The sequence below is a fragment of the Sarcophilus harrisii genome, chromosome 1 (genome assembly GCF_902635505.1).
Source record: "Sarcophilus harrisii chromosome 1, mSarHar1.11, whole genome shotgun sequence".
NCBI lineage: Eukaryota > Metazoa > Chordata > Mammalia > Dasyuromorphia > Dasyuridae > Sarcophilus > Sarcophilus harrisii.
Genome location: NC_045426.1, coordinates 54,683,383 through 54,709,651, shown reverse-complemented (window position 1 = coordinate 54,709,651; position 26,269 = coordinate 54,683,383). Strand labels below are relative to the sequence as shown.

The 26,269-nt window shown below is 38.3% G+C and overlaps 1 protein-coding gene and 1 long non-coding RNA gene across 4 annotated transcripts in view; one reads left to right on the top strand and one right to left on the bottom strand.

The window, feature by feature from the left end:
* Positions 1–2,393, bottom strand: part of LOC116421887 — a 57,671-nt gene extending 55,278 nt beyond the window's left edge. Inside the window, exon 1 of the long non-coding RNA XR_004232472.1 lies at positions 2,271–2,393. This is a non-coding gene — a long non-coding RNA (uncharacterized LOC116421887). The remainder of the gene's footprint in view (positions 1–2,270) is intronic.
* Positions 1,923–24,893, top strand: CCDC174 (coiled-coil domain containing 174). Of its 3 annotated transcripts, none has more exons than XM_031955778.1 (11): positions 1,923–2,076; positions 10,112–10,216; positions 10,788–10,888; positions 11,832–11,890; positions 12,900–13,080; positions 16,643–16,738; positions 17,128–17,261; positions 17,658–17,752; positions 19,817–19,949; positions 21,456–21,596; positions 24,380–24,893. In XM_031955778.1, exons 1-11 carry the CDS (start codon positions 2,035–2,037, stop codon positions 24,661–24,663), a joined length of 1,371 nt encoding a protein of 456 aa, XP_031811638.1. In that variant the 5' UTR covers positions 1,923–2,034; the 3' UTR covers positions 24,664–24,893. The 3 variants fall into 3 exon arrangements, with proteins under 3 accessions (XP_031811638.1, XP_012399091.2, XP_031811650.1); XM_012543637.3 differs by having other exon boundaries at positions 1,924–2,076; positions 21,459–21,596; XM_031955790.1 differs by lacking the exon at positions 1,923–2,076 and adding an exon at positions 2,394–2,498.
* Positions 24,894–26,269: the final 1,376 nt, after the last annotated feature.

Here is a 26,269-nt window from a genome sequence, read left to right as displayed (position 1 = left end):
GTTCTGTCAATAAAAAACTATAATAATAATAATAAAAGAACAGATCAGGAGACAGTGAAATGTTACCAAATGTAACTCTGATAATGCTTATTATAATAATAAGAGAGACAACGTGATATAGTATACTGGGCTAGAAGTCAGCAGTCTTTGGTTTGAATGTTGGCTCTTTCACGTGCTACTTTTTTGATCTTGGCAAGTTATATCATCTCCAAGTACCTCAGTTTCCTCATCTGTAAAATAAGTTGGTTTGGACTAGGTGGCCTCTGGGCTCCTTTTCAGATCTGAGTCTATGGTGGTCCTTTATTTAGGCATAGCAAGTAAAAATTTCCAAAACATCTTTGATCCTCAGAAAAACCATTTCAGCAGAGCAGGATGAATATTCACTTAATTATCCTTATTTGGCAGTTTAGGAAATTATAGTTTAGAGAGTTTAACTTGTGTAGCCTCGATCAAAGTCAGTAAGTGGTGGAGCTTGGATGCAAACTTTTTTTTGCTTTTTAAACTGTGGCAACATTTCCCTGTGCTTGAGGAAGGGTCATTCAGATGCCCTCTGCCCCATCGGACCACAGCAAGAGAGTAATGTCCAGGTCCGGGCATCCCACTTTAGGAAGGCCATTGATGAGCCCAAGAGCATCCAAGGGAGGGCATTTGGGAGGATAAAGTTCTCATGCTTGTGCTATATCAGAATCCTTTGGAGAAACTGGGGATATTCAGCCCATAAAAAAGAAGGCATGCTGGGAAAGGAAGTACGGTTGTACAGGACTGTCTAAATACAAAGGCATCAAAACTATCCTGTTCAGTCCCAGAGTATAGAACTCAGAAGTAAGGACCCGAGTCCATCCAGTCCAACCCCTTCACTTTACAGAGGAAGAGATGGTAATTCAATAAGATCCTAAGTGACACATAGGTAGCATTGTCAGGAGCAGAATTTGAACCCAGGTCCTCTGCTTTCAGAACAAGTGCTCCTTCCATTGGGCTAAACCACCTCCCACTGGATGCAAACTGCAAAATCAGACATCAGCTGCTTAACTGGACCAACTTCCCAGCAATTAAAAGTGACACGGTCTGTCCTGGGCAATAGCAGGCTGCCTCCCTCTCCTTGGAGAGACTCAAGCAGAGCCGCTAGGACCACTGGGAACTAGCTCCTACCAGCTTGTAAGAACCCCTTGTTAAATTTTCAGCGTGGCGGTTTACACCTCATAAATCAGCAAACATCTAGATTTAAGAAAATGATGGAGAATACACTAATAAAGCAGTCTCAACTTAGGGTGCAGCAGTGGTTACAGTCAGAAAGATCCTAATTAAAAATTGACTTCAGATGCTCTCTCTGTGACTCTGGGCAAGTCGCTTTGCCTGCCTCAGTTTTTCCCATCTGTAAAATGGGGATAATAATAGTTCCTATCTCCCAAATTTATTTCAATGATTACATGAGATAATGATAAAGCACACTTAGCATGTGCCTGGCACATAGTAGGTGCTGTTTACTAATGTTAATCATCATTTTTACATCCATATTTGTATATGTATTTATACACACATTTTATTTAAGATCATATTTTGCTTATTTTTGTCCTTGGTTTTCCTGAAGTCCTATTCTCACCATCAATTTGTTTTCCCCCTAAGGGGATTGGGGTTAAGTGACTTGCCCAGGTGGGTCACACAGCCAGGAAGTGTAAAGTGTCTGAGATCAGACTTGAACTCGGGTCCTCCTGATTTAAAGGCTGGTGCTCTACCCCTTGCGCCACCCAGAGCAGAGAGCACCTAGTTCCGGGGCAGAAATAGCCTTAGCTTCACACCCACCAGCTCCGCCCTTCTCTTTTACTTCACCGTAGCGCCACACTTGACCTCCCTAAAATGGCGCCGGCCCATCTCCAAGGCGTTTTACGACATTATCGAAAAAGCCACCTCCGTGTTGCTTTGCGGCACTACCGAGAAGATCGCTTCCGCCCGTTTTTTGACTGCTCTGGAAGAGAGAGACAGAATCCCCGCTTCGGGGTCCTGGTGGTTCCGGAGCTTCGCGGGACGTCGGTGACCATGGACCGCAGGAAGAAGCCGCTGGACGTCGCGGCCTCCTCGGTGAGTGCGCCCCGTCAGAGGCCCCTCCCCCATCCCGAGCCTCTCCGCACCCCGGGGAAGCCCCGGAGCAACCCCGCCTTTCTCCCGGGGACCTGGAGCCCCTCCGCCCCCTGAGGCCCAGGGGCCCGAGGGCTGCCTCGGGGTACAGATTCTAGACCTTCGCTGTTCCCCAGCCGCAGCCTCCCCGGCCTCACCTCTTCTCAGGGCTCCCCCCAGCGATTGCGCCCAGCTTCTTTCTCCTCCCCGGCCTCGGGTTTGCTTCCCCTCCGTCCGTCAAAGCCTCCAGGGGTCTCTGAGGAAAATCAGGAAGTGAGATTTGTGCGGCGAGAACAGCGCGTGGGGGTGTCTGTGAGGGGGAACCGCGCAGGAGGAGGAGGTGGGCTCCATTGAAGCCGGGAAGAAAGTCTTCGATGAGATTTAAGGTCCTAAAAAAATTTAAATTTTAATTAAAAAAAAAAGAGATTTAAGGTCCTAAAAAAAATTTAAATTTTAATTTAAAAAAAAAGAGATTTAAGGTCCTAAAAAAATAAAAATTAAAAATTAAAATTAAAAAAAAAAAGAAATTTAAGGTCCTAAAAAATAAATAAATAAAAATTTAAAATTAAAAATTAAAAAAAAGAGAGATTTAAGGTCCTAAAAAAAATAAAAATTAAGAATTAAATTAAAAGAAAGAAATTTAAGGTCCTAAAAAAATAAATAAATAAAAATTTAAAATTAAAAATTAAAAAAAAGAGAGATTTAAGGTCCTAAAAAAAAAAATTAAAAATTAAATTAAAAAAAAGAAATTTAAGGTCCTAAAAAATAAATAAAAATTTAAAATTAAAAATTAAAAAAAAGAGAGATTTAAGGTCCTAAAAAAAAAAATTAAAAATTAAATTAAAAAAAAGAAATTTAAGGTCCTAAAAAAAAATAAATAAAAATTTAAAATTAAAAATTAAAAAAAGAGAGATTTAAGGTCCTAAAAAAAATAAAAATTAAAATAAAAAAAAAGAAATTTAAGGTCCTAAAAAAATAAATAAAAATTAAAAATTAAAAAAGAGAGAGATTTAAGGTCCTAAAAAATAAATAGATAAAAAACAAAAATTTAAAATAAAAAAAAAAAGATTTAAGGTCCTAAAAAAAAAAATAAATAAAAATTTTTTAAAAAAGAGAGATTTAAGGTCCTAAAAAATAAATAAAAATTAAAAATTAAAAAAGAGAGAGATTTAAGGTCCTAAAAAATAAATAGATAAAAAACAAAAATTTAAAATTAAAAAAAAAAAGATTTAAGGTCCTAAAAAAATAAATAAATAAAAATTTAAAATTAAAAATTAAAAAAAAGAGAGATTTAAGGTCCTAAAAAAAAATAAAAATTAAAATAAAAAAAAAAGAAATTTAAGGTCCTAAAAAAATAAATAAAAATTAAAAATTAAAAAAGAGAGAGATTTAAGGTCCTAAAAAATAAATAGATAAAAAACAAAAATTTAAAATTAAAATTAAAAAAAAAAGATTTAAGGTCCTAAAAAAATAAATAAATAAAAATTTTTTAAAAAAGAGAGATTTAAGGTCCTAAAAAATAAATAAAAATTAAAAAAGAGAGAGATTTAAGGTCCTAAAAAATAAATAGATAAAAAACAAAAATTTAAAATTAAAAAAAAAAAAGATTTAAGGTCCTAAAAAAATAAATAAATAAAAATTAAAAAAAAGAGAGATTTAAGGTCCTAAAAAAATAAATAGATAAAAAACAAAAATTAAAAATTAAAAAAAAAGAGATTTAAGGTCCTAAAAAAATAGATAAAAAACAAAAATTAAATATTAAAAAAAGAGCGATTTAAGGTCCTAAAAAAATAAATAAACAAATAAAAAATTTTTAAAAAGAGATTTAAGGTCCTTTGAGCTATTGACAGCTCGGAACATGTAAAACACTTCAGTGGGCTTTGTCTATATGGCTATTGACCCAACTGACATATAGCAGCCTGTCTGTAAAGTTGATTAGATAGTCTCTGAGAGTTTTCACAACTAAGAACATTGAACCTTTCCAAATTTAGCTAGGCCGGACCTTGAGCAACAGCTATTTTCCTTCCATTACTTAGGATGGACATGATGGTTTTACATTTTGGCAAACTTGTTTGCTCTCTACTGGCATAGTTTTGGAGGATTAAGAGCTGTCTCCATACGGTGATGAAGTTCAAAGAATGCTTTAAATAGGATGGTGTCAATGCCTTGTTTATTCCAAGGGTAGATACTATGTTGCCATGCATCTTTGGACTCCATCTGGTCCTTCCTTAGTATTAAAGATTACAAAAGAGTGAGTTTCCTGAGCACTAGGAATATTTTTCACCTAGAATATTCCAGGATGTACATTTTGGTTGCCAGTATTCAAGAAGATGACCACATATTGAGGATGATGTGGGAATTTTTGTTTATTCATATATGGTTTGGATTAGGCTGTTTCAGCCTTCCCTTTCTACTCATGACATAATTTGTGATGCTATCCCAGAATTTCAGAGCTGGCAAGACCTCCAGAGGTTCATTCCTAACCACACCTGAAAAACAATCCCCTTAGAACATAGCAATAGCTAATGAGAAACTGACTGCCTCTGGAGGGTCTTTGTGATAGCCAATATCTTTTTTTTTTTTTTTAATTGAAGCTTTTTATTTTCAAAACATATGCAAGGACAATTTTTCAACATTGACCCTTGCAAAACCTTGTGTTCCAATTTTTCCCCACCCCATCCCCAAATGGCAAATAATCCAGTATATGTTAAACATGGCAAAAATATATGTAAATCAAATATAGGCATACAAATTTATATAATTATCTTGCTGCACAAGAAAAATCTGATGAAAAAGGAAGAAAAATGAGAAAGAAAATAAAATTAAAGCAAAAATCAATAATTTCCATAGGCCTCTCTCTGGGTATAGATGGCTCTCATCATTACAAGATCATTGGAACTGGCCTCAATCATCTCATTGTTGAGAAGAGCCATGTCCCATCGTATAATCTTGCTGTTGCTGTGTTCAGTAATCTTCTAGTTCTGATAGCCAATATCTTTGGGAAGTTTATACTCACATAAAGCTTAAGTTTGCCCCTTTGCAACTTTGATCTTTGATTCCTAAGTTTCCTAAGTCTGTCCTCTGGGGCTAAACAGAAAAAAAAAAAAAAAATCTAATCCCTTGTCCATGTAATAGCCCTTTATAAACTCAAAGATAGCTACCATGTTTCCATGGTAACTTCTAAACAGACTGCTTTTAGCAGATCCTCCATAGCATGAATTCAATGCCTTTTATCATTCTAATTGTTCTCTTTGTATATTCTCTAGTTTTTAATACCTTTCTTGAGTCTTTTGCCTATACCTGGACAGAGTGTTTTGTGATCTGAAGGGGTCAAAGTACCACAGAGTTATCACCTTATTCTTTTCTCCATGCCCAACATCCCATTGGTTTTTTTGACTGACATATAATTGACTCATTAGCCTGTAGTCTACTAGTGTTAAACTTCCTGAATTTTTGTTTATTTAAAACTGGGAGAAACCTCAGTTATTTAGTTAGGCTCATTTGTTCCCTAGGTAAGGAAATTAAGGCCCAAAGAAATAAAATAATTTTCCCATGTTCAGTAATTAAGTAGAAGAGTCAGGATTAAAACGTATCTTTTTTATTTCTATTTCTTATTTTCTATGATCTTAGGTTAGTCAAAAGTTCCTCCAAGCCCTTCTTTTTTTTTTTTTTTTAATTATAACTTTTTATTGACAGAATCCATGCCTGAGTAATTTTTTACAACATTATCCCTTGCACTCACTTCTGTTCCAACTTTTCCCCTCCCTCCCTTCATCCCCTCCCCCAGATGGCAAACATATTGAATATGTCACCGTATATCCTAGATACAATATATGTGTGCAGAACCAAACAGTTCTCTTGTTGCACAGGAAGAATTGGATTCAGAAGGTAAAAAATAACCTGGGAAGAAAAACAAAAATGCAAACAGTTTACATTCATTTCTCAGTGTTCTTTCTTTGGGTGTAGCTGCTTCTGTCCATCATTGATCAATTGAAACTGAGTTAGATCTTCTCTTTGTCAAAGAAATCCACTTCCATCAGAATACATCCTCATACAGTATCATTGTTGAGGTATATAATGATCTCCTGGTTCTGCTCATTTCACTTAGCATCACTTCATGTAAGTCTCACCAAGCCTCTTTGTAGTCATCCTGCTGGTCATTTCTTACGGAACAATAATATTCCATAACATTCATATGTCACAATTTATCCAACCATTCTCCAATTGATGGGCATCCATTCATTTTCCAGTTTCTAGCCACTTTCAAACAGGGCTGCCACCTCCAAGCCCTTCTTGTCTTAACTTTTTAATGTATGATTCAAATAGAGAGGTCCTTTCTGTAGTTCAGATTACAGAGTAATAAGTCAGAAAGCACCTCAACATCCAGCTTATTCAATCTGTGCTTGAAATCTCCACTATTACATCCCTGAAAAGGGATGAAAAGGCTTGAAAGCCTCCAGTGGAACTACCTCATAGATTCCACATTTCAGTCAATGTTAGCATTTGGTAAGTGCTTGTTCTGGGCTATCGTTTTTCCTAAATGCTGGTAATGCAAAGAAAAATTAAGAACAGCTCCTGCCTTTAAGGAGCTTCTGTTCTAATGTAGCAGGCAACATGAAAGTCATAATATACAAGATAAATATTAAATCAGTGGAAGGAATGGGGGGGACCTGGGGAGACCTGGAAAAACCGATGCAAGAATATGGCCCTTGAGCTGTGTCTTGAAGGTAGCCAATGACTCCAAAAATGTGATTTTGGAAGGAAAAGCATTCTAGATTGCATGGGAATAGACAGTACCAGCTAAAGAGGTGTGATGTAGAATTTGAGGAACACCAGGTAATCCAGTCGGATTGGCTCATCAAGTGTGGAAGGTTATAGAAAGTAAGAAGACTGGAAGAGTAGGAAGTGCCCAAGTTGTGATGAATTTTATATGCCAAAAGACTTTATATATGATCTTGGAGGTAAGAGGGAGCTATTTATTAAGTAATAACAGGGATGTCATGATCATACCAATAGCTTCAAAATGGAGAATGGATTAGATAGTGGGGAGAGATTGAAGGCAAATGACAAATGTAAAGAGTTATTGTAGGAGTCCAGGCAAGAGATGATGAGGGCCTGAGATAATGTAATGATGGTGAGTATAGAGAAGGAAATGCCTAAGAGAGATATTGTAGGAAAAGAAATGACAAGATTTGGCAAGTGATTGATTATTTTGGGTAAGTGAGAGACTGGAGTTAAGGGTAATCCTAGAGTTGGGAGTAGCTGCAATAGTAGTAGGAAAGTTGGGAAGAAGATAGGGTTTGAGGGGAAAGATCAGCTGTTTTATCACCTGAGTTTAAGATGCCTACTGAAGTCCAGTTCTTTATGTCCAATAACAGGCTGGTGCTTGGGAGAAAGAGAAACTAAGGATGAGTAAGAACATCTAGGAAAAGAGAAGTGGTCCCGGGACAGAACCTTGGGGAGAAGAGCAGGGGTCCTCAGACTTTTTAAATAGGGGGTCAGTTCACTGTCCCTCAGACTGTTGGAGGGCCAGACTATAGTAAAAACAAAAACTTTGTTTTGTGGGCCTTTAGATAAAGAAACTTCATAGTCCTGGGTGAGAGGGATAATCATCCTCAGCTGCTACATCTGGCCCGCGGCCACCCGGACAGCTGTCCGGCAGAAGAGACTGAGACAAATCAGTTAGCAGGTAGAACAAAGAGAAGTAGCCATGAAAACCCAAAGGAGAGAATATCCAGGAGGAAAGAGTAGTTAACAATATCGAATGTTGTATCCTTGGATTTGGGGAGACTCCAACCTCTGGAGAGTAGAACTTAGAAATTCTCAACAAAGCTCAACCCAGGTAAACAGGTAGGGAGAGTCATGGATTTCTACATACAATCTGGAGCATATATTTTCACAGCATAATATTGGAAAATAGAATCTGGAAAATGAACCTATTGAACTGAATTACCTTCCCATTCCTTTTCAATTCTAAATCTTGTGATGCTTTCTAAGTGTCATTTAAAGAATATTATGCCCTTGTGATTGAAGAATTTGTTGTAGGGAAGGCATAAAAGAAAAGGCGAAAGCTTAACATCTGTTAAGGAAATTTGGATTCTGAAGATGAAATTGTCTTTTACTCTGGAAAGTGACATTAGAGATATTTTTTTTTTTTCCAAAATAGAAACTGATTATCAAAATTTAAAAAAAAAAAAAACTTTTCAGAAGCTCCTAAGGATAGGAAAAAGATGTAGATGAAGGTAGAAAGACAAGAGAATATGGAATCCTATAAGTCCATAATGTCATGTAATTTACTCAAGGTCATAGAACTATTTAGTGATGAGACCAAATGACTGAAGCCTGGGTCTTCTGATTTCATATCTGATTCTTTTTCCACTACCATGTTATCTCTAGTCAACAACCGCATCAGAGATCTCATTTGTTTTATTAGCCACTCTCAAGTGTACTTATTACATTTACCTATTTTAAATGTTTTGATGAATATGAATCTCCACTGGTGGACATCACAGCAATTAATATTCTTTCCTGTGTGGTTTTTGTTTATGTTTATGTTCTTCCACAGATCTTCCGAATAGTATCTGCCTAATGCATTAAAAGACATTCTCTTGATTTTTTTTTAACCTGTAATGAGTAGCAGTGGAGCACTGGGGTATCTTTCTATTATTCTTGCCATATCAGAGCATGGTGTTGCATAGAGAAGAGCCGGCCTCAAGGAGCCAGGAAAGCCTCAGTTCACATCTCTCAGTGCTCTAGATAATTCTAAAACTGGAAGTTGGAGCAAAGATACCACTTTACATTGATAGAGGGAATTTTTTCATCTAGATTTCTATGAAATCTGAGCTTCTGTTCCTATCCCTATATTTTCTAGATGAAATATATTTATTTATGCCACTTCTTAGACACAAGCTGTCGCTGTCTCACTAATGTGATATAGTCTACTTATATTTGCTAGGGATTTCTCCATTGTTTTTTGGGTTTGATTCTTTGGAAAGCTTGGTTTTCCATGATTTAAAGCCATAAAGAATCACAAGGACAAAGATGGTTTTAAAAAATTGTGTATAATTTTTCTCCCATCATCTTCAAATTCCTTTCTGAATACTTCTCCCTTATGCAGCAAGTCATCTTCTGTAACAAGGAATTTAAAAGGGGGAAGCAATTCAGCAAAATTAACATATTATCAGAGATATGAACTTCTGATAAACGTGATGTTCTGTGTTTATAGTCCCCCTGGTCAAGTTCAGTCATTATATTCAGCATTGTGTTGTTATTGTTATTCTTTCCATTTCCATGATGGTTGGTTTGTGTCTGCTGTCTCCTGACTCTTATCTGTTTGTATCAATTGAAATATGTATTCTTGTATTTCTCCAAATATTCTCATTTCTTATAGAGCAGTAATATTTTATTACATTCATGTGCCACAGTCTGTTTTGCTATTTCCTAATTTACGGTCATCTACTTTGTTTTTGGTTCTTTGCTACTACAAAAAATTCTGCTCTGAATATTTTGTTGCATATATGATCTTCTTTGCAACTTTGACCTTGGAATATATAACAACTTGTGAGATCTGTGAATCTTATGTAATTGGGTCACTTCATAGCGCCACCTACAATTGTTTTTCTGCTACTCTATCAGTATCACCTTCCATCTTTTGCCATTTTATCATTTTGTCAAGTATCAGGTCAATCTTCAGAATTGTTTTGATTTTTATTTGTCGTATCATTAGTTATTTGGAACACTCATATACTAGTTAATAGTTTTTAGTTTGAGAACCTTATTATTAAAATGAGTTTTGTGTTAGGGAACTTGTTGAGATCTTTCAGAGTGCTCCCCAGCTTCCTAAGGACAACCTACCTGCTCCACCCAAAATTCTTATTGAGTTTGTCCAAAATATATGTATATTTACTAATGGACTAAAAGTCCAGATAACCATTATATATTCTTCATCTGCTTGTGTTTTCACTTGTTTAGAGGTGATTGCTTTTTATTTTTGTTCTAGTTAGTAGACCTCAAGGCTGAACTTTTCCGAAAACAAGAAGAATTCAAACAAGAAAAACTTCTCAAAGATGCTGGAGTTACAGGGAAGCCAAAATCAACCAACAAGGTAGAAATACAATATTTATTAATTACCTACAGGTATAAAATTTGTTGCAACAACAAGTATTGTTTCCTGAACCCAGATGGTAGAAAACAATGTCTGTTCATGTTTTGTTGTCAATAAATAGCTTTAACATAATCTCAGAGATAAAAATCCATTTGCTTCATTATACTGGACAGATAGCAAATGGGAACAACAGAATGACAGAAATGTAACGAGGAAGACTCTTTTAAAAGAGCTTTTTAGTGGCTTCAGATTTTAATAGTTTAGCTTCATTTATGTTGTTAACTGTGTTCAGTGAACATTGTTCTTCAAATATGTCATTTTCTAAAATTAGAGTACTCAGTGAGGCTGTAATTAGGGAATAGATTAATTCTACTAATGATATTATGTGACTGTATAGAAATTTTTGTTAACACATCAATGACTCTGAGCTCCCACTATGTCTGACACCATAAGTTTGTTTTTTATTCCACTGACTGATTATTTGTAAGTTGTTTTCCTTCTGTGGCTAATATGTAGTGATCTTACTGACAGTCATATGTTGATTTTGTTGTGGGGCTTTTTAATTCTCCAGAAACCAAGTATCTGGAATAAACAAAATGCTGGTGTTTCATCACGGGCTGAAAAAGATGCTGAACAGAAGATTGAAGAGCAAAAGACATTAGACAAGTCAAGGTGATGTTGTACCCCTGTACCCCAGGAAATGTGTGTTTTTGTCACCTTTAAGGGCGTTAGGCGTTAGACAAAGTAGTATTTAAAATCATACCACTAAAATGAGTATCTCCAAGAAAAAGGAGATTCTTTTGGTTGCTCCTTAAATTTTTCTATCCTTGAATCAGCATGGTTTAAAATTTGAGCTCCTGGTTCAGTTTAGTTGTGACAAAAGACTCTTGGACCATCTACCTGATCTGGTCCTGCTTGCTCCTGCAAAAAAAAAAAAAAGAAAAGAAAGAAAGAAACCTCACCAGAATTAATAAAGCAATCAGTTTTTGGATAAAGTGCCAGTGAGTTGTCTGATCTTAACTTGAGTCTTAGGTGGTAAGTAGAGAGGCAATATGCCATAGTCTAGACTGCTGGAATAAGAATGAAAGGACCAGCCTGACTCCCCTTAGCTTTGTGACTCCAAGCAAGTCCCTCTAATTTCTCTGGATCTAAGTTTCCTCATTTGTAAAATGAGGCTAACGACCACCTGTAGTGCAAGCAGCCTCACAGAATGGTTGTGAGAATCAAATGAGATAATGACTACAAAGTACTTCACACTATAAAGTGATCAGTATATGTCAGCTCTAGATATACTTATTGGCAGGAGCAGATTGCTCATGCCAAAAGAGCATGCTTTGTAATGATAAACTCAGGGGTGATGAGACATCAACCCACAGGTGACCCGAGTATAGCTTCCTGGAAGTTAAGGCTATGCATTAAGAACCAGTAGCTTGCCTTTCTCCTGAGAAGGCTTGTTAATGGGCCTATGGGCACTTTTTCTGAAAGATAGAGACAGAAACCTCCCATGTCCTTGACATTAAGCACCAGTTGTTCAGCAACTTTAGTAACTGTGAATTTGGGTTTAGTTTTGGTTCAGAGTACTATTTTTTTTTTAACATTTGTTTCTTCTCTTTAGGGAAAAATTAGAAGAGAAAGCCAAATTGTATGAACAGATGACTAAAGGAGACTTCTTAGGTGAATAAACTGAGAGATGTTGATGTGTTTCTGATTCTTTCCTTTCACTTAGAACCCTATTGAAATATGTATTTTATTTTTAACAACAGTACTAATAGGGAAATAGCTGCCAAATGTTCATAAATTCATTTGGCTTTTGTTATTTGGCTTCTTCTTCACATACATAACAAAAGGAATTGAATAAAATCATCCATGTTTTTTGGCCTCTGATTCCATGCATGCAGTCAATCAATCAGCAAGTACCTATTATGTGCCAGGCATTGTGATGAGAACTAGGAGCACAAGTACAAAGAAGCAAATAGTCCTGGCTCTGACAGGAGTTTCCATTCCCCACCAGGTGCTGTGTCCCACTCTGGGAAGGTTTCGTGCAGTATTTCTCTGGACTTATGCTGCCTCTAGCCCTTTGCATTATTCATAAAAGTCTGAATAAATACTTATTGAGGATAATATTCCTATGACTTTTTTAAACTTTAAATTTAATATAGCAAAATCTCGCCCAAACAGTTTAATGAATCTGTTTATGAAATAGGTCAAATTAGGTCCACCACATGTTAAGTGATATGATTCTTCCTATTCACATTGAGAATTTCTTGCACAGACATTATCGATTTTCCCCAAATTGGTGCTGTCCTGCATTGGTTTATCTGTAATACTTTCTGTCTTCTATCATTGGCCCAATGTTTCTCTGCAACTTACCCATTGTGTTCTCTAGCCAATGACATTCTCACTGGGCATAGATCCTTCCAAGAGTGTCTTTATTGACAGAACTGGGCAGCTGTGGAATCTTAACAGGCCTTTTCTTCAGTGCTTTTTAAAACAGAAGTGGAATTGACAGCTAACTATCAGTCTGTGTCTTTGTAAGAGCACACCAGAAGAGGGGCAAGCATTGTTTGTTGAAACTGCTAAGGGAAATTTTGGCCACTGTGGAGAAGAATGAAACTGTTTTGTATTGATTTCTACTCGGTGTATTCTTTGATGTCACATATCTAAAAAATATCTTTTCTCTCAGATGAGGAAACAGAAGATATGTACCTTGTGGATTTCACACAGAAGATTATAGACAAACGAAGAGAAATGCAGGCCCTAAACCTGAACAAAGAATCTAAAGAGGCTGCAGGAAAAGAAGAAGATGGAGATGAAGCTCTTTCTGACGCTGATATACCTCCTCCCCAAGATCCCAGTGAAGAATGGTTTGTAGTATTTAGTTACTCATATCGCATATCAGACTCACTTTTTCCCTCTCTTCTCATGATGTTCTTTCAATATCATGGCTTTCATTGCAATCTTACTCTTACCTCCTAACTTTTTTCAACTTAGAATTCCTTTGTGAATGAATCTCAGTCTCAGTGAAATTAAGACTAGAATGGGTAATTACAGAAGTAAACATGTCTTCTCCTTGTATCTGTCTACCACACATTACATGGCTTTCTACAGCAGTTTTGCACCCAGAAAAAAATGTGTTTTGAAGAAAAAGCAAATACAAAAGTGATTATTTAGTCAGAACTAGACTGTTCTATTCCTTCTACTATGGGTACTGCTTTATTTCTCTTCTTTATTGAACTATCACCATTAGTAGAAATTTTTTCCAGGCAGTGAATGCTAGCTGCAGTTATAAAATATTAATAATATATATATCCTTGTAGAAATTAAATGGAAGCTTAAAAAAAAAAAACCTGAAAATGGATCAGAAATTGCATTCTTTTTTCCTAATCAAGTTAAGTCAAGTTGTTTAAAAAACAAAAAAAATTACATGAACATAACATGAATTTGAACATAAATTCACATAAACAGTTATCCTTTACTATTTAAATTTCACTTTCCTAGTGTTTTTCTTACATTAATGTAAAAACACAAGTTTAATATGTTTTTTTCAAGGGGGATGTTGCTGTTCTGGAGTACATTGTCAATTAAACTTCAAAATACTTACCTTTGTCTAAAGAGCTGCTAGAAGGAGATGCATACTATCCAACAAGAATTATGGTGGGGAAAACCCCAGCCTGTGGTATTGTCCCCATTCTTTTCCCTTTACTCAACTATTCTTTAATCTTTTTCTGTCTCAAAGCCCTCCGGAACCATTCTGCCCAGACCTGCTGTCATTCTCTTTGTCCTTCTGTACTTGTCTCTGCCTCCTGGCTAACATCCCTCTCTTTCCTCTAATGACTGACAGCATTTAACTGTACCAACACATTTAATTCCTGGGATTCTTCGCCATCTTTTCACATGCATATCCTTCATCTCCTCATTTAGATTTTATGCATCTTGAGGACAGTTTCCTATCTCCCTGTGACCAGCAGTACCTCATAGAATCAGAATTTGTTGATTGAGCAGTTGGCTCAACTAGTAGTAACTGAACTTCCATTCTCCTGGAAACTTTTCTACAACTTCCTCAGGAGTGATATTCATCACAGAAACCTCATCTGCTTTGAAAGGTTTAATGCCATTGTTCTTTTATTAATGCCATATGATCACAAGCAACTTTCAGTGATCTGAAGAGTTTGGGGGACAATTGAAGGTGTCGCGTGCCACCATATGGCAAAAGGAGCTGCTTTAACAGCATTTCTGAACGCCTTTTTGTTTTTAAATTAAGCTCTAGAATTCTAATTGCTCATAAAAAGTACACTGTAGTTAAGTTCCAGGTGGTGGATAATCTTTCAGCAGTGATACTGTAAATAATGATGAAGGCCATCTGGCAAGATCTTTTTTTTTCCCTTTCCGTTTATTCATTAAAAGAGGAAACTGCTTAGACAGTTAGAAGGTTTATTTCTTGTAGTAATCAGCTTAGGGCTGCCATGATGAATTCTCATTCTGTTTTTAATTCATGGTTTGAATATTGAGATCTTAATCTGAGTATTTGCTACAAACATGTTGGAAAGAAAGAACATTTAAAGAATTCAGAGCTGTATCCCAAAGTATGTATATGAGCATGACTTTTTAACCAGTTAGTGAATCCACAAGTATTGATTGAGATCTTGCCCTGGTATAATAGAAGCCCAAGATTAGGTCTTAAAAGATCTGGGTCCCAGTCCTGACTGTCCCTGCCAGCTCTGTGACCTTCTATGATCCACTTAACTGCTGGAAGTCTGTTTCTTCCTTTGGAAATTGAGGAAATTGGACTAGATAGAGTCTGGTCACTAGATGATCTCTCAGGCCCTTCCTGCCTCTACCTTATGGAACTCTACTGTCCCCAGCACTGTCCCAGCTGCTCCAGAATAGGCACTGACCCAGTATCAAGGAGGGAATGCCTGAGACCCTGAGGAGTTTGAGTGACTTGCCCAGAGGAGCACAGCCAGTGTGTGTCTGTGGCAGCTGTTGCACCCAGATCTCCTCTCTAGCCACGGTTCCAACAACCTTGTCTCTGCTGAGATGTAGAATACAAGTGTCACACAAGTTTAGGGAGGCAGCTTGGGGCAGTGGAAAGAACACCAATTCTAGATTAAAGGACCTGGATTCAAATTCCACCACTGAGAATGGTCTGTATGACCTTTGGTATGCCACCTGAACTCCTCAGACTGCACTTTCCCGGTCTGTGAAATGAAGAAGATGGGCCAGATCACCCCTCAGGCCCTGCCCGGCCCTGTGTCTGTGCTCCTAGAGAATCTTTGTCTTTCACAGCTTTATAACCTTTTGAAATTCTCTTTTTAATTCTGTCAATCCCATCATAAATCAAATTTAATGTTTTCAGGGGAGATCAGTTTATCATTGTAGGAACCTGGAAGCAGGAGACCTGGATTCTAGCCCCAGCTCCACCACTAACTGTTGTATGGCTTTGGCCAAGTCTTGCTGAGACATCTTTTCTTCATCTGTTAAATAAGAGAGTTTGATTTGGTGATCCCTTAAGATCAGCTTTGAATCAATTGTGCAGTGATCAAATTGTGCAAATATATATATATATATATATATATCAGTTCTACTTTAAATTTTTTAAATTGGTCAAAAATAAGAAAAAAGAGCCAGAATTAAAGGAAGATAAAAGAACTTGTTGTCCAAGAAGTTTTTAAGGATGCTGAGTATTGCTTTTCTTTTTTTTTTTTCTTTTGCTGAGGCAATTGAGGTTAAGTAACTTGCTCAGGGTCACACAGCTAGGAAGTGTTAAGTGTATGAGATCAGATTTGAATTTGGGTCCTCCTGATTTCAGGGCTGGTGCTCTATCCGCTGCACCACCTGGCTGCCCCTAAATATTGCTTTTTAATGTCACAACTTTAAAAATAATAAAATCCTCTTAACTGTATAAAAATGGGAAAGCACTGATTCAGTAATAAACATTAACCCCATCCCTTTGTAAAATACTTCCTTTACAACAGCTCAGTGCAGGTGATGATGCTAGTGTTATTCCCACTTTACAAATGGGGAAACAGGCTCTCTGAGATGAAATGTCTCCTCTCTCCTGACTCTAATCCTGGGACTCTCCACTGTGGGGAATAACATGAAGCTTGGAATAAGTTGGTTGAAAATTTTAGGCATGTAGAATTAACTTAAGCAAGTGAATGCGACAGTTTAGGAAATTTATATCCATCCTATTCTGTGCTTGAGCAGTCTTGAACTGACAATATTTGTTAAAAATTAGAACTATGAGACCTGATTCTATAAAACTTCTACACATGAGATTAGTATATAGTAAATCTGTTGTGGGTCAGCTTTACGTTTTGTTTGTTCTTTTACCACCTTTTCTTCCCTAGCACCAGCTTCCTGGTTTAGGAAGTCATAAACCTGAAATCACAGAATCTTGCTGATGATTATTTTTTCTCCTTTCAGGGTCGATTATGTGGATTCTTTAGGCCGTTCTAGACGCTGTATGAAGAAGGATTTGCCAGGCCTGATAGAAATGGATAAAAATCTTAATGGAAAGCTGTAAGTGTACATGGAAGAACTATATACTGCCTTGGTGGTACTAGAAATAGAAATTTCAATAGCTGCACCTCCTCTTCCAGCTTGACAGAGCCATTGTGTGACATGCTCTGCTGTAGAGCAATGCAGGGTGATCTTAAAAGAAGTAACTGCCCTCTGAGTCTTCAGAGGTTCCTCCTCTGGGACTCCACAACTCAGGGCCCATCTGGCTCTAGTCTTGTCTTATCTCATGAAGTGTACAATGCCTTAATCTCACAGCCCTGTTTTGTCACCTTTCCAAATGAAATGCTTTCTGGGAATTCCAAATTTATCATAAGAAAATATTTCAGTTCTGAATTGTGGCACAAAAATTTATATTTAAATTATTCTTGTTTTCTTATTCACTTAACTAGATATGTTAGTGACAAAACTCTGTTGTCTGAAGATATGAGAAGAGAGCTTCAGCGACAGCAGTGGGAGGAGGAAGAGAAGGAGGCCCTGAGCAGACCAGTAGGACCTGTTCACTATGAGGACATTCGAGAAAATGGTAATGTTTTTATTGACCTTTATCCTGTTGAACTGTGAATGGAGTAGGGCATGGGAAGGAGAGAAGACAGCTAATGTCCTGTTATATTTACTTTATTGCCCTTAAAAAATGATCAAGGAGTTTTGAAGAAAATCTTCTAATCTGAAGGAAGCCTGTGGACTTGTAACCTTAGAGAAATAGAAAACTTCCATGGTTGCAGATTAATATTGATCTCTATTTTACCTCTTCGTTTTTGTAACCAATGTTGATATTGGATATAAAATTCTGTTTGTTTTTTGTCTTTACTTAGGCTCAGGTCTTTTCCTTTTTGGCTTTATTAGGAAATTGAGTGTTCAATTTGAACCTTCATTTAAATCAAGAAAGCATGATTTCTTCTTTGGTTTTTATTTATTTCAGAGGCCCGGCAACTTGGTGTTGGATATTTTGCCTTTGCCCGAGACAAAACACTGAGAAACAAGCAAATGGAGACTTTAGAAATGCTGCGAGAGCAGGTATGAGGTCCAGAGCAGACAGCCAGATTTCTGTGGGCAGGTTTTCCTTCTCATTATGCTGGGGGAGCATTACAGATATGTGGGCAACTCAAAGAAAGCTCCCTAGCCACGGCCTCTGTCACTCATAAACATCCCAAGCTGGCCCATATGGTTACATTTTCACTGCTTACCCAAATAATCACATTTCATGAGAACAAAGAGGAGCTTTCCAGCCGCCGTTGGTATCGTTGTAAAGAAAGCCATCTGTCCTGAGCTAGACTTTCCTCCGCTCTCCTTTTGAGCTATAACACCCACTGGCACAGCACCACTTGGCCAGGCTTGCACGGGAGTTTGAAATACAAAAGTGACACAGACGGTGACACAAACCAGCTGATTGGTTGGAGTTTGTTTTTAGAATGTGATGTGAAGCTGGTGGGCAATGCCAGGTAGGGATCCAGAGACCACTGCCAACAGGTGGGATTCAGTTAGGATGAGTGGCGAGTCATCCTCTGGGGCCCAGGGAGGCAGCTGCGCGAGTACAGGACAGTGGGGGGGTCTTGGGAACCCTGAAGCTGACGCAGCCTTGGGCTTCGTTAACAGAAGTGTTCTGTCCAGAGATGGGTGGGTGGCCAGCCCTCACAGGAGTGAGGGACCATTCTGGGGTTCACATGTGGGAAGGCTTGGGGGAGATCGCCAGGGTGGCCGGGGGAATAAATCATGCCCCATAGCACACCCTAGACCTAGCAGACCTAGGACGGCTCTTTTTAAATATTTGAGGGGGGGATAATAGGAACAAAGGGAGGCTGTAGCTCATCCTAACTGGGTAGATTTAAGAAAATTGCTTAGACCCTTAGGACCTCAGTTGTCTCTGCTATAAAATGAGATGATATTTGAACTACCGACCTCACATAGTTGCGATGAACAAAACGTTAATCAGAAGCAGTGTGTAAAAAAGGGAGACAAATTTCAATATAATGTAAGGAAAAACTGCTTAATAATTAAAGCTCTTCAAAAGTGGATCCAGTTTGTGTATGCGTGCTTGCACACACACACACACACACACATACACACGTTTGTGTACATGGGTGTGTATACATACATATATACACTCATATACATGTATATCACATATGTACTTGTATACACACATATACATAGGTATATACACACAGACTGTTCTTGCTTTAAGTAAATGGGCCATTCTGCAGATATCTACATAAAGCAAATGTTATGCAATGCTTGTGGAGGAAGGAATGGAGCCAGCACATAATTCAAGGACATGTTGGGGCTGGAGAAAGAGAAGTGAGAGCAGGAGGAGAAACACATGGGAGCCATAGCCAACTGCCACATGAGGACCTAGCTGGAACCAAGAGGAAAAACATACTGGGGCAGACGCATGGGGGCTGGACATGGAGACAGGAGAGGACAGGTGACATGGGGCCAAAGAGACACGTGGATAGGTGTGATGGGGCAGGTGGAGTAGCAGGCCTCCCAGGCAGAGGCTCAGAAGGTGGCAGCAGGGGCGCTCTTCCTGGGACCATTCTTCTGTTCACTTGGAAGGGTTGTCTTTTTTCTGTGTTGGGGTAGGAGATCACAGAGTGCCAAGCCAGGAACAAAAAAAGAAAGAAAGGGAAGGAGGGAGGGAGAGAGCACAGACCTCGATAGTAAAATTAACATAGGTGTTTTGGGGGAATGCAGATTTCTTTCAACATTCTTTATGCAACTTTGAAATCTGTGTAATACAAATTTACATAAAGTAAGAACTGTCTGTTTAAGGCTTAGGGTGTGCACGTGCAGACACACACACACGCCTGTACCATAGAAGCCAGATGACCAAGTTTTTTTAGGGCTATTACAAAGATTTTTTTTTTTTAGATACATGATACATTCTCTGTGGGCCCTTTGACTCTGAAATTTTCTGTTTTATACCTTTGCATATGAAAGTTGAGTATGTTGATGAATACAATTATCTTATGTAATCTGAGTTCTTTTTGGAAGTTTTCAAAAGTTGAAAATGGTATTTCCTCTAATCATTTAAATGTAGGCTTCATTTTTAACACTTTAAAAAAAAATCCATTTATTCAGACTACAGACCAAAGAACCAGAAGAGAAAACATCAAAGAAAAACGAAAAGCTTTGCTGGAAGCCAGACTTGCAAAACTGAAGCAGAAAAAGATGAAGAAGCTGACCGGTGATGGGCCTGCAGAAGAGACTGCAGGTATGTCCGGCTCTGTATCTTTGAGCTGTAAAGGAAAAGTTTCAGTGTTTTATTTAAACAGTTGGTAAATGAAACTTCATATTATTATTATTATTATTTATTATATTATATTAACTATAATTATTATTATAGTTTCTGAAAAAAGAAACAACCTTTTTTTTAATTGATAGTGCAGAATAAGCAAATTTGAAGATTCATTTAAAAAATAAGGAAAAAGAGTAAAATTCTCAAACAGCATTAGTCACTATGGGGAATATTGATATTTTAAAAATAAAAAAGTTTTAACAGTTAACATTCCTTTATAATCAACTATAAAAAGCAATGTGAGTTATATACATTTAAATGTGTAATTAGAGTTTATATTTTGATTAATCTAATGGAAGTCATTAAACCAAATGGAAGTTATTTGTGACAGACTTTTACTGTCACTTGTGTTAATTAGGTAGAATGTGTGTATGCACACGTGCATGTGTGTCTGTGTGTGTGTGTGTGTGTGTGTGTGTTTTCACACATAGTTTACTCTTGTATAGGCTAAATTAATTCCATCCATCCTGGACAAAATTTTGGGGAAATTGTAGGAATTTCAGTAATTTCTCAGCATAGTAAAAGTGGCTCCGTCCCTAGGCATGCCAAGTTCTCTACAACTCCTAAAGCACCATCTTTTATACATATTGTTATGTTGGGGTTTGGTGAGGAGTTCCCACAATGTTACTACTTCTCTCTCTAAATGAATAGAGTGAACCATAAAGGGCCCATCCTAGAGTTCTTTCCTTTACTTCCCCACATAAGAGAAGGATAGAACCATATTCATAAATTGGGGAATTATTGAGCAAGTTCTGGTATATGATTGTAATGGAATACTATTGTATTATAAGAAATGTTGAAGAAATGGTTTCAGAAGATCTCTGTAAACTAATTCAGAATAAAATGAGCAGAACCAGGAGGTGATGCAATAGTGATAATGATACAGCAATAGTGTAGTGATGATCAGTTGTGAAATACTCAGTTCCTTTGATCTATTCCAAGGTCCTAGACAGTTCCAAAGGACTCATAGTGGAAAATGCTATCCATCTCCAGAGAAAAAATTGATAACTCTGCCTGCAAAAGGAAATATAATTTCCTCACTTTCTTTATTCTTCTTGTACTTTTTTGTGATATGGCTAATACAGAAATGTTTTGGATGATTTCACATGTATAACTGATAACATATTGCCTTCTCAGTGGAAGGGATGGAGGGAAAGAATGTGGAACTCAAAAAAAAATTTTAAGAGAATGTTAAAAATAAATAATGTTTTTTTAAACTTTTCATTTTAAAAAAAGAAAGGGTTAGAACTAAAAGCTTTTGGTGTTAATGAATCATTTGAGGGATTTCTGTTGTTTTTTTTTTTTTTTTTTAATCTTGATGTTAGTATACTTGATTTTGTGAGCTTTTTTCCAAAGGGATAAGCTGATGTAACTTAAATTTTATAATCATGTTATGCTTTCTACTCCTTCCCACCCCCCAAGCAGAAGAAGTGATTGGGCCCCTTCCACCAGAGCCAGAAGTGCCTCCAGCTGCCCCAAGGAGCAAAGTGGAGGTCCTCATCCAAGAAAGAAAAGATACCAAGGCAGGCGTCCCTTACGTCCGAGAGTGGGACCGAGGAAAAGGTGAGAAGGCCTGGCAGGAGCCTCATGCTTCATGTCGGAGTCACTGGTCTCTTGGGGCACTTTGGCCCTGCGTGGTCTCCCTCTGGCTGGGCCCTGCAGCTTCTCCAGGGCTTTTGGGGAGCTCTGCCGAACCTCCAGCTTAGCTTCTCCTAATCTTGGGGACCTTTTGGGCCCAGAAAGCCAGGGAGCAATGCCAAAAAAGGAGAAATGCTGCAAACTTAGACCATTCCAAGAAGTCATTTTAGGAATATTTAATTCCTGCTGCCCCTCTGTGGCAGAAGCTCAGCATAACAATTGCCCGGGCCGTTCAGATTTCGCTTGCTTATCTTGGCTTTCAGAAGACTGTTAGAAGGCCTGAGGGACAGGTTTAAGACTCCCAGCTCATTCAGATGAACTTTGGCTTCCTTCCTTTTTCTGTGGGAGCCTAGCCCCAGGCTGGGGGTCACATTCTGGGGCAGCATTCCTCCCTGGCGGATGCCTCTGGTCAGAACTATGTGTTAAGGCCTTGAGATCACACAGATTCCATTAGTGAGAGCCAAGACTACAATGGAAGAAACTGTTAGAAATAAAAATGGAGCCTCAGAGCAGTTCCCTCTGTAGGCTTCAGAATACTTCTTTACTCTCAGGTACGGTTTGGCCTGTGAAACATGTCAAATAATAATGATGGTACTTGAGGGATTTCAGTCTCTTTGTAAATATATCAGAATTCCTTCTTGCCTTAATAGATAGCTAATGAGTTACCACAGCCCGTCTTCTCGTGGCCCTGTCTGAGCTTAGCTGGCTCAGACCTCCCCAAGCTCCCAGCTTCTCTGTCTGGCAGGACCTGGATCTCGGGGATCCTATATCCGGGTCTCCCATCAAGGTCATCTCTATGCCGTGACAAAGCACTGGTGTAGGACTTTAGTTTTCCATGCAGATAATAATACAGAGCATTTTCTATTTTTTAATAGTTATTTTTGTTGTTCACTTATTTCAGTCACTTCTAACTCTGTAACCCCATTTATGGTTTTCTTGGCTAAGTAGCTGGAGTGTTTTGCCATTTCCTTCTCTAGATCATTTTACCAATGAGGAAACTGAGGCAGACAAGGAAAAATGACATGCCTGGGGTCACAGAGCTAGGAAATGTTTGAGGTCAGACTGGAACTCCAAGTCCAGCACTCTATCCATTGTACCTCCTAGCTGCCCCAAATTATTTTATTGATATCTGCAAATATGTCGCACTCTCTTCCCTTCCCCAGCAATCTCCCCTTTGTATCAAGGGGGGAGGGAGGGAGAGGAAGAGGAGGAAAAAACCATCCGTTCTGCCAAACTAACCCATCAGCCCAGCCCAACTGTATTCTGCGTTCCACAGCCTTGGTCCCACCTCTTGGGAGAAGGGACCTGGCACACAGCAAGCACTTAATACTTGTTGCTCTACTGGCTCTGTTTTCTCTTCTTTCTGCTGGGCCTGTCATGGCCAGCATTAAGTCTCCTCATTTCTCTTCCTTCTTTTCATTGATGTCGTTGCTGCCTCACATTTGACTTTCTGGCTCTGATTACTCAGCTTTGCCTCCCGACAACTCCATGGTGTTTGTGACCTTCATGGGCCACAAATTGTTGAGCCAGTCCCAATTTGGGAAAGTCTATGTTCATACCCCTCCGCTGCTACAGAAATGCTGCTATGATTGTTTTGGTATTTATGAGACTTTTGCCCTCTTTCTCTTAGATCCCCACTAGTTTGAAAGTTAGCACTGGGATCTCTTGATCAAAGGGTATGGATATTGTAGTAAGCTTCTTAGCAAATTGCTTTCCAGAATAAGTGGACCAATTCACAGTTCTACCCACAGTGCAATTAGTATTCCTGTCTTGTGGCAATCCATCCAATGGTGATTATTCTCATGTTTTATTATCTTTCTAAATCGCCAAGTTTATAGACCCTGGCATGTCGTAGGTACTTAAGAAATACTGGCACATGGTAGATTTTTAATAAATACTTATTAATTGCTTGATCAGATCATAGATGTAGAGTTTGAAGGGCCCCAGAAGCCTATGAGTCCAAACCCCTCATTCTACAAGGGATGAGAGAGAAGCCCAGGGAGGTGGGTTAAGTGATTTGCTGAAGCTCATACAGGTAGGGGAGTGTTTGTAATGGATTTGGGGCCCAGATGCTCAGATGTCGGGACCAGTGTTGCTTAGTTTTGCATTTCTCTCATTTTTTAATTTTACGTTTTTGGGGGAGGAATTTATTTTTTCCCCCTTATCATTAATATTTTTAATAGTCTCTCATTGTTAATAGTTTGCATTTCTTTTGGAATTGTCGCTATCCCTTGAAAATCCACTAAACTCCCTGTCTTTGCTTTATACTTAAATATCAGACCCTCACAGATAGTTAAGGTAGCAATTGTTTTTTCCCAACCACTTCTTTTCTTATCTTAATTTGCATTTTTTAAGAGCAAGAGTTTTTTAGTTTTAATTTCTTTCTCCCCAAAAAAATCTTTTTTTTTTTTTTTTTTTTTTTTGAGAATGTCTCTATTTCTCATCTAGTAAAGATTTCTTCCCAGCTATACCTGTGAAAGGGAGCCAATCTAGTTCTTAAGATGTTTCAGTGAATACCTTATGTTATTATAGCTACTTATAGTTTATAGAAACTCTTTGTAAAGCCTAATCTGATTAGACAAGTTATGTAAGTTTCTGGATTCCAAAATTCCTTATCAAATTCCTTTTGAGGTAAAGAATATTTCATAGTCTTTGGGGAGTAAAAGAACTCTTAAAAATTGTTGTCTTTTTTTCTTTTTTTTTTATAGAATTTTCTTTTGGACACTGGTCAAAGAGGCAGTCAGATCTCAGGGCTGAAAGAGATCCTGAGTTTGCCCCACCATCGGATTACTATTCTAACCAGAAGAGAACTGCTAACTTCAGTGGCCAGCCTTGGAACCAATCTGGACCTTCACATGACACCTCGGGATTTGGCTTTAGCAAGAGCAATGAACCCTCCTCCCAGACTACCCCTAATTACCCAGGACGAGCCCCCAGCCCCCTTTACCAGAGTCTGGACGATATGCTCTCATATTATAAGCAAGTGACATAAGCATTCAGCATTCTTAGATTCCCTCTTTCAGGAAGAACTTGACTTTTAAGAATATTGATTTCCACCCCCCTTGCCTTTTCTTGTGAGCTGAGAGCTCCTTGTTGTCATTAAAGAAATGCAAGTCATGAGAATGCTGGTACTATGAAACACCCTAGGAATTCTGCTGCTCTGGGGCAGCCTGGTGAATCACTTTAATTGGATTAAAGTGCTATTGGAATTGTAAGGGAAGTTTTTTTTTCATATTTGAAATAACAAATTCTGACAAAATCCCTACACTTAGTCCCATTACTAATGATTCCATTATCACAGGACTTTAATCATACGTGATTAGCTAGAAGGATCTGGATTCCAAATGAGTTGATTTAAATATATTAAGGACAGTCTTTCCCCAAATGCAGTAGTGAGTGAGGTGAGACTTGTCAGCTTGAGAGAATAAAGCTGCAAACTCTTAGGTAAAAGTAGACTAAGCAAGTTGCCTAATTAGAGAGTCCTCCAGAGGCAGCATCGTGTGAGACCCACGTTAGCATGGACTTGGCTCCAGTCATCCTTAGCGGGCCACGTAGCCTGGTGGTGCCCCAGGATTCCATGTTACAGAGGTGGCCAGTCTGCTTTGGCCAAGGGAGCCTTTGTGCCAGGAGTTCCTAAGAAATGCTTCGTTGTTATGAAAGCTTAACTGATGATCACAGGACCCAGAATGGTCCCTTGTACCACAGCCAGCCCTCAGTAAGCGTGTGCTGATTGCACAGTTGGTGGGCGAGTCCGCCTGGTTGTAGAATTGTCAGAGAACAGAGCTTGTTCTTCATGACTTGTTGGTATTTTTTTATTATTATTATTTATCCTTCTGACTGCTCTGGGTCTGTGTCACTGAGGAGCATATTAAGAGCAAGGTCACTTTCTTTCTCTGCCCAGGGGGATTGGTCCAAACCAAAGATTAGAAAATGCAAAGAGAAGACCATGAAGACCCCACGGCTGCCTCTTTGCCCTCCATCCCAACATAAACCAGCGTGTTCTTGCAAGCGAGTGGCCACATTCTCATGGGGGGGGAAGGGGTAAGAGGTTGGAAAATAAAGCCAAAAATCATAGAAAAGTCTCTTCAGCTCCTTATCAAACACTGAGAAAGGAGAATGAGTGAACCAGATGAACTTAGGTATTATACAGTAAGTTCAAATCAAAAGGAAAATATTGCAGTTCACACCACCAATAGCACTAGACCTGCACTGAGATCTTTCCTCAGACAGTAGCTGTGTGACCCTGGGTAACACTTAACTTGATTGCCTCAGTTTCCTCATCTGTAAAATGAGGATGATAACAGCACCTATCTCCCAGGGTGGTTGTGAGGATCATAGGAGAAAATAGGTAAAGTGCTTTGTAAATCTTAAAACACTAACTGCTAGCTGTCGTTATGATGTATTTGGGAGCCAGGTGAGGGAGTTAGGTACATATCTGCACCCAGGTGGATCCCTGATCTCATGGTTCCCTCCAGTGCCACAAATCAGTCTGTCTTGGCCAACCTCTAGGATTCCCATCCACATCATCTCCTGGCATCCACCCCAGGGAATCTAGTCAGTCTGTTTCAGCCTCTCTTTTTATTAAAATATTGGAAACA

Bases quoted from the DNA above. Each gene is read 5' to 3' on its own strand.
- CCDC174 (XM_031955778.1), top strand. From the start codon at position 2,035: ATGGACCGCAGGAAGAAGCCGCTGGACGTCGCGGCCTCCTCG. The intron at 2,077-10,111 runs GTGAGTGCGCCC...TTTTTGTTCTAG, and splicing joins TGGACGTCGCGGCCTCCTCG to TTAGTAGACCTCAAGGCTGA. The intron at 21,597-24,379 runs GTGAGAAGGCCT...TTTTTTTTATAG, and splicing joins AGAGTGGGACCGAGGAAAAG to AATTTTCTTTTGGACACTGG.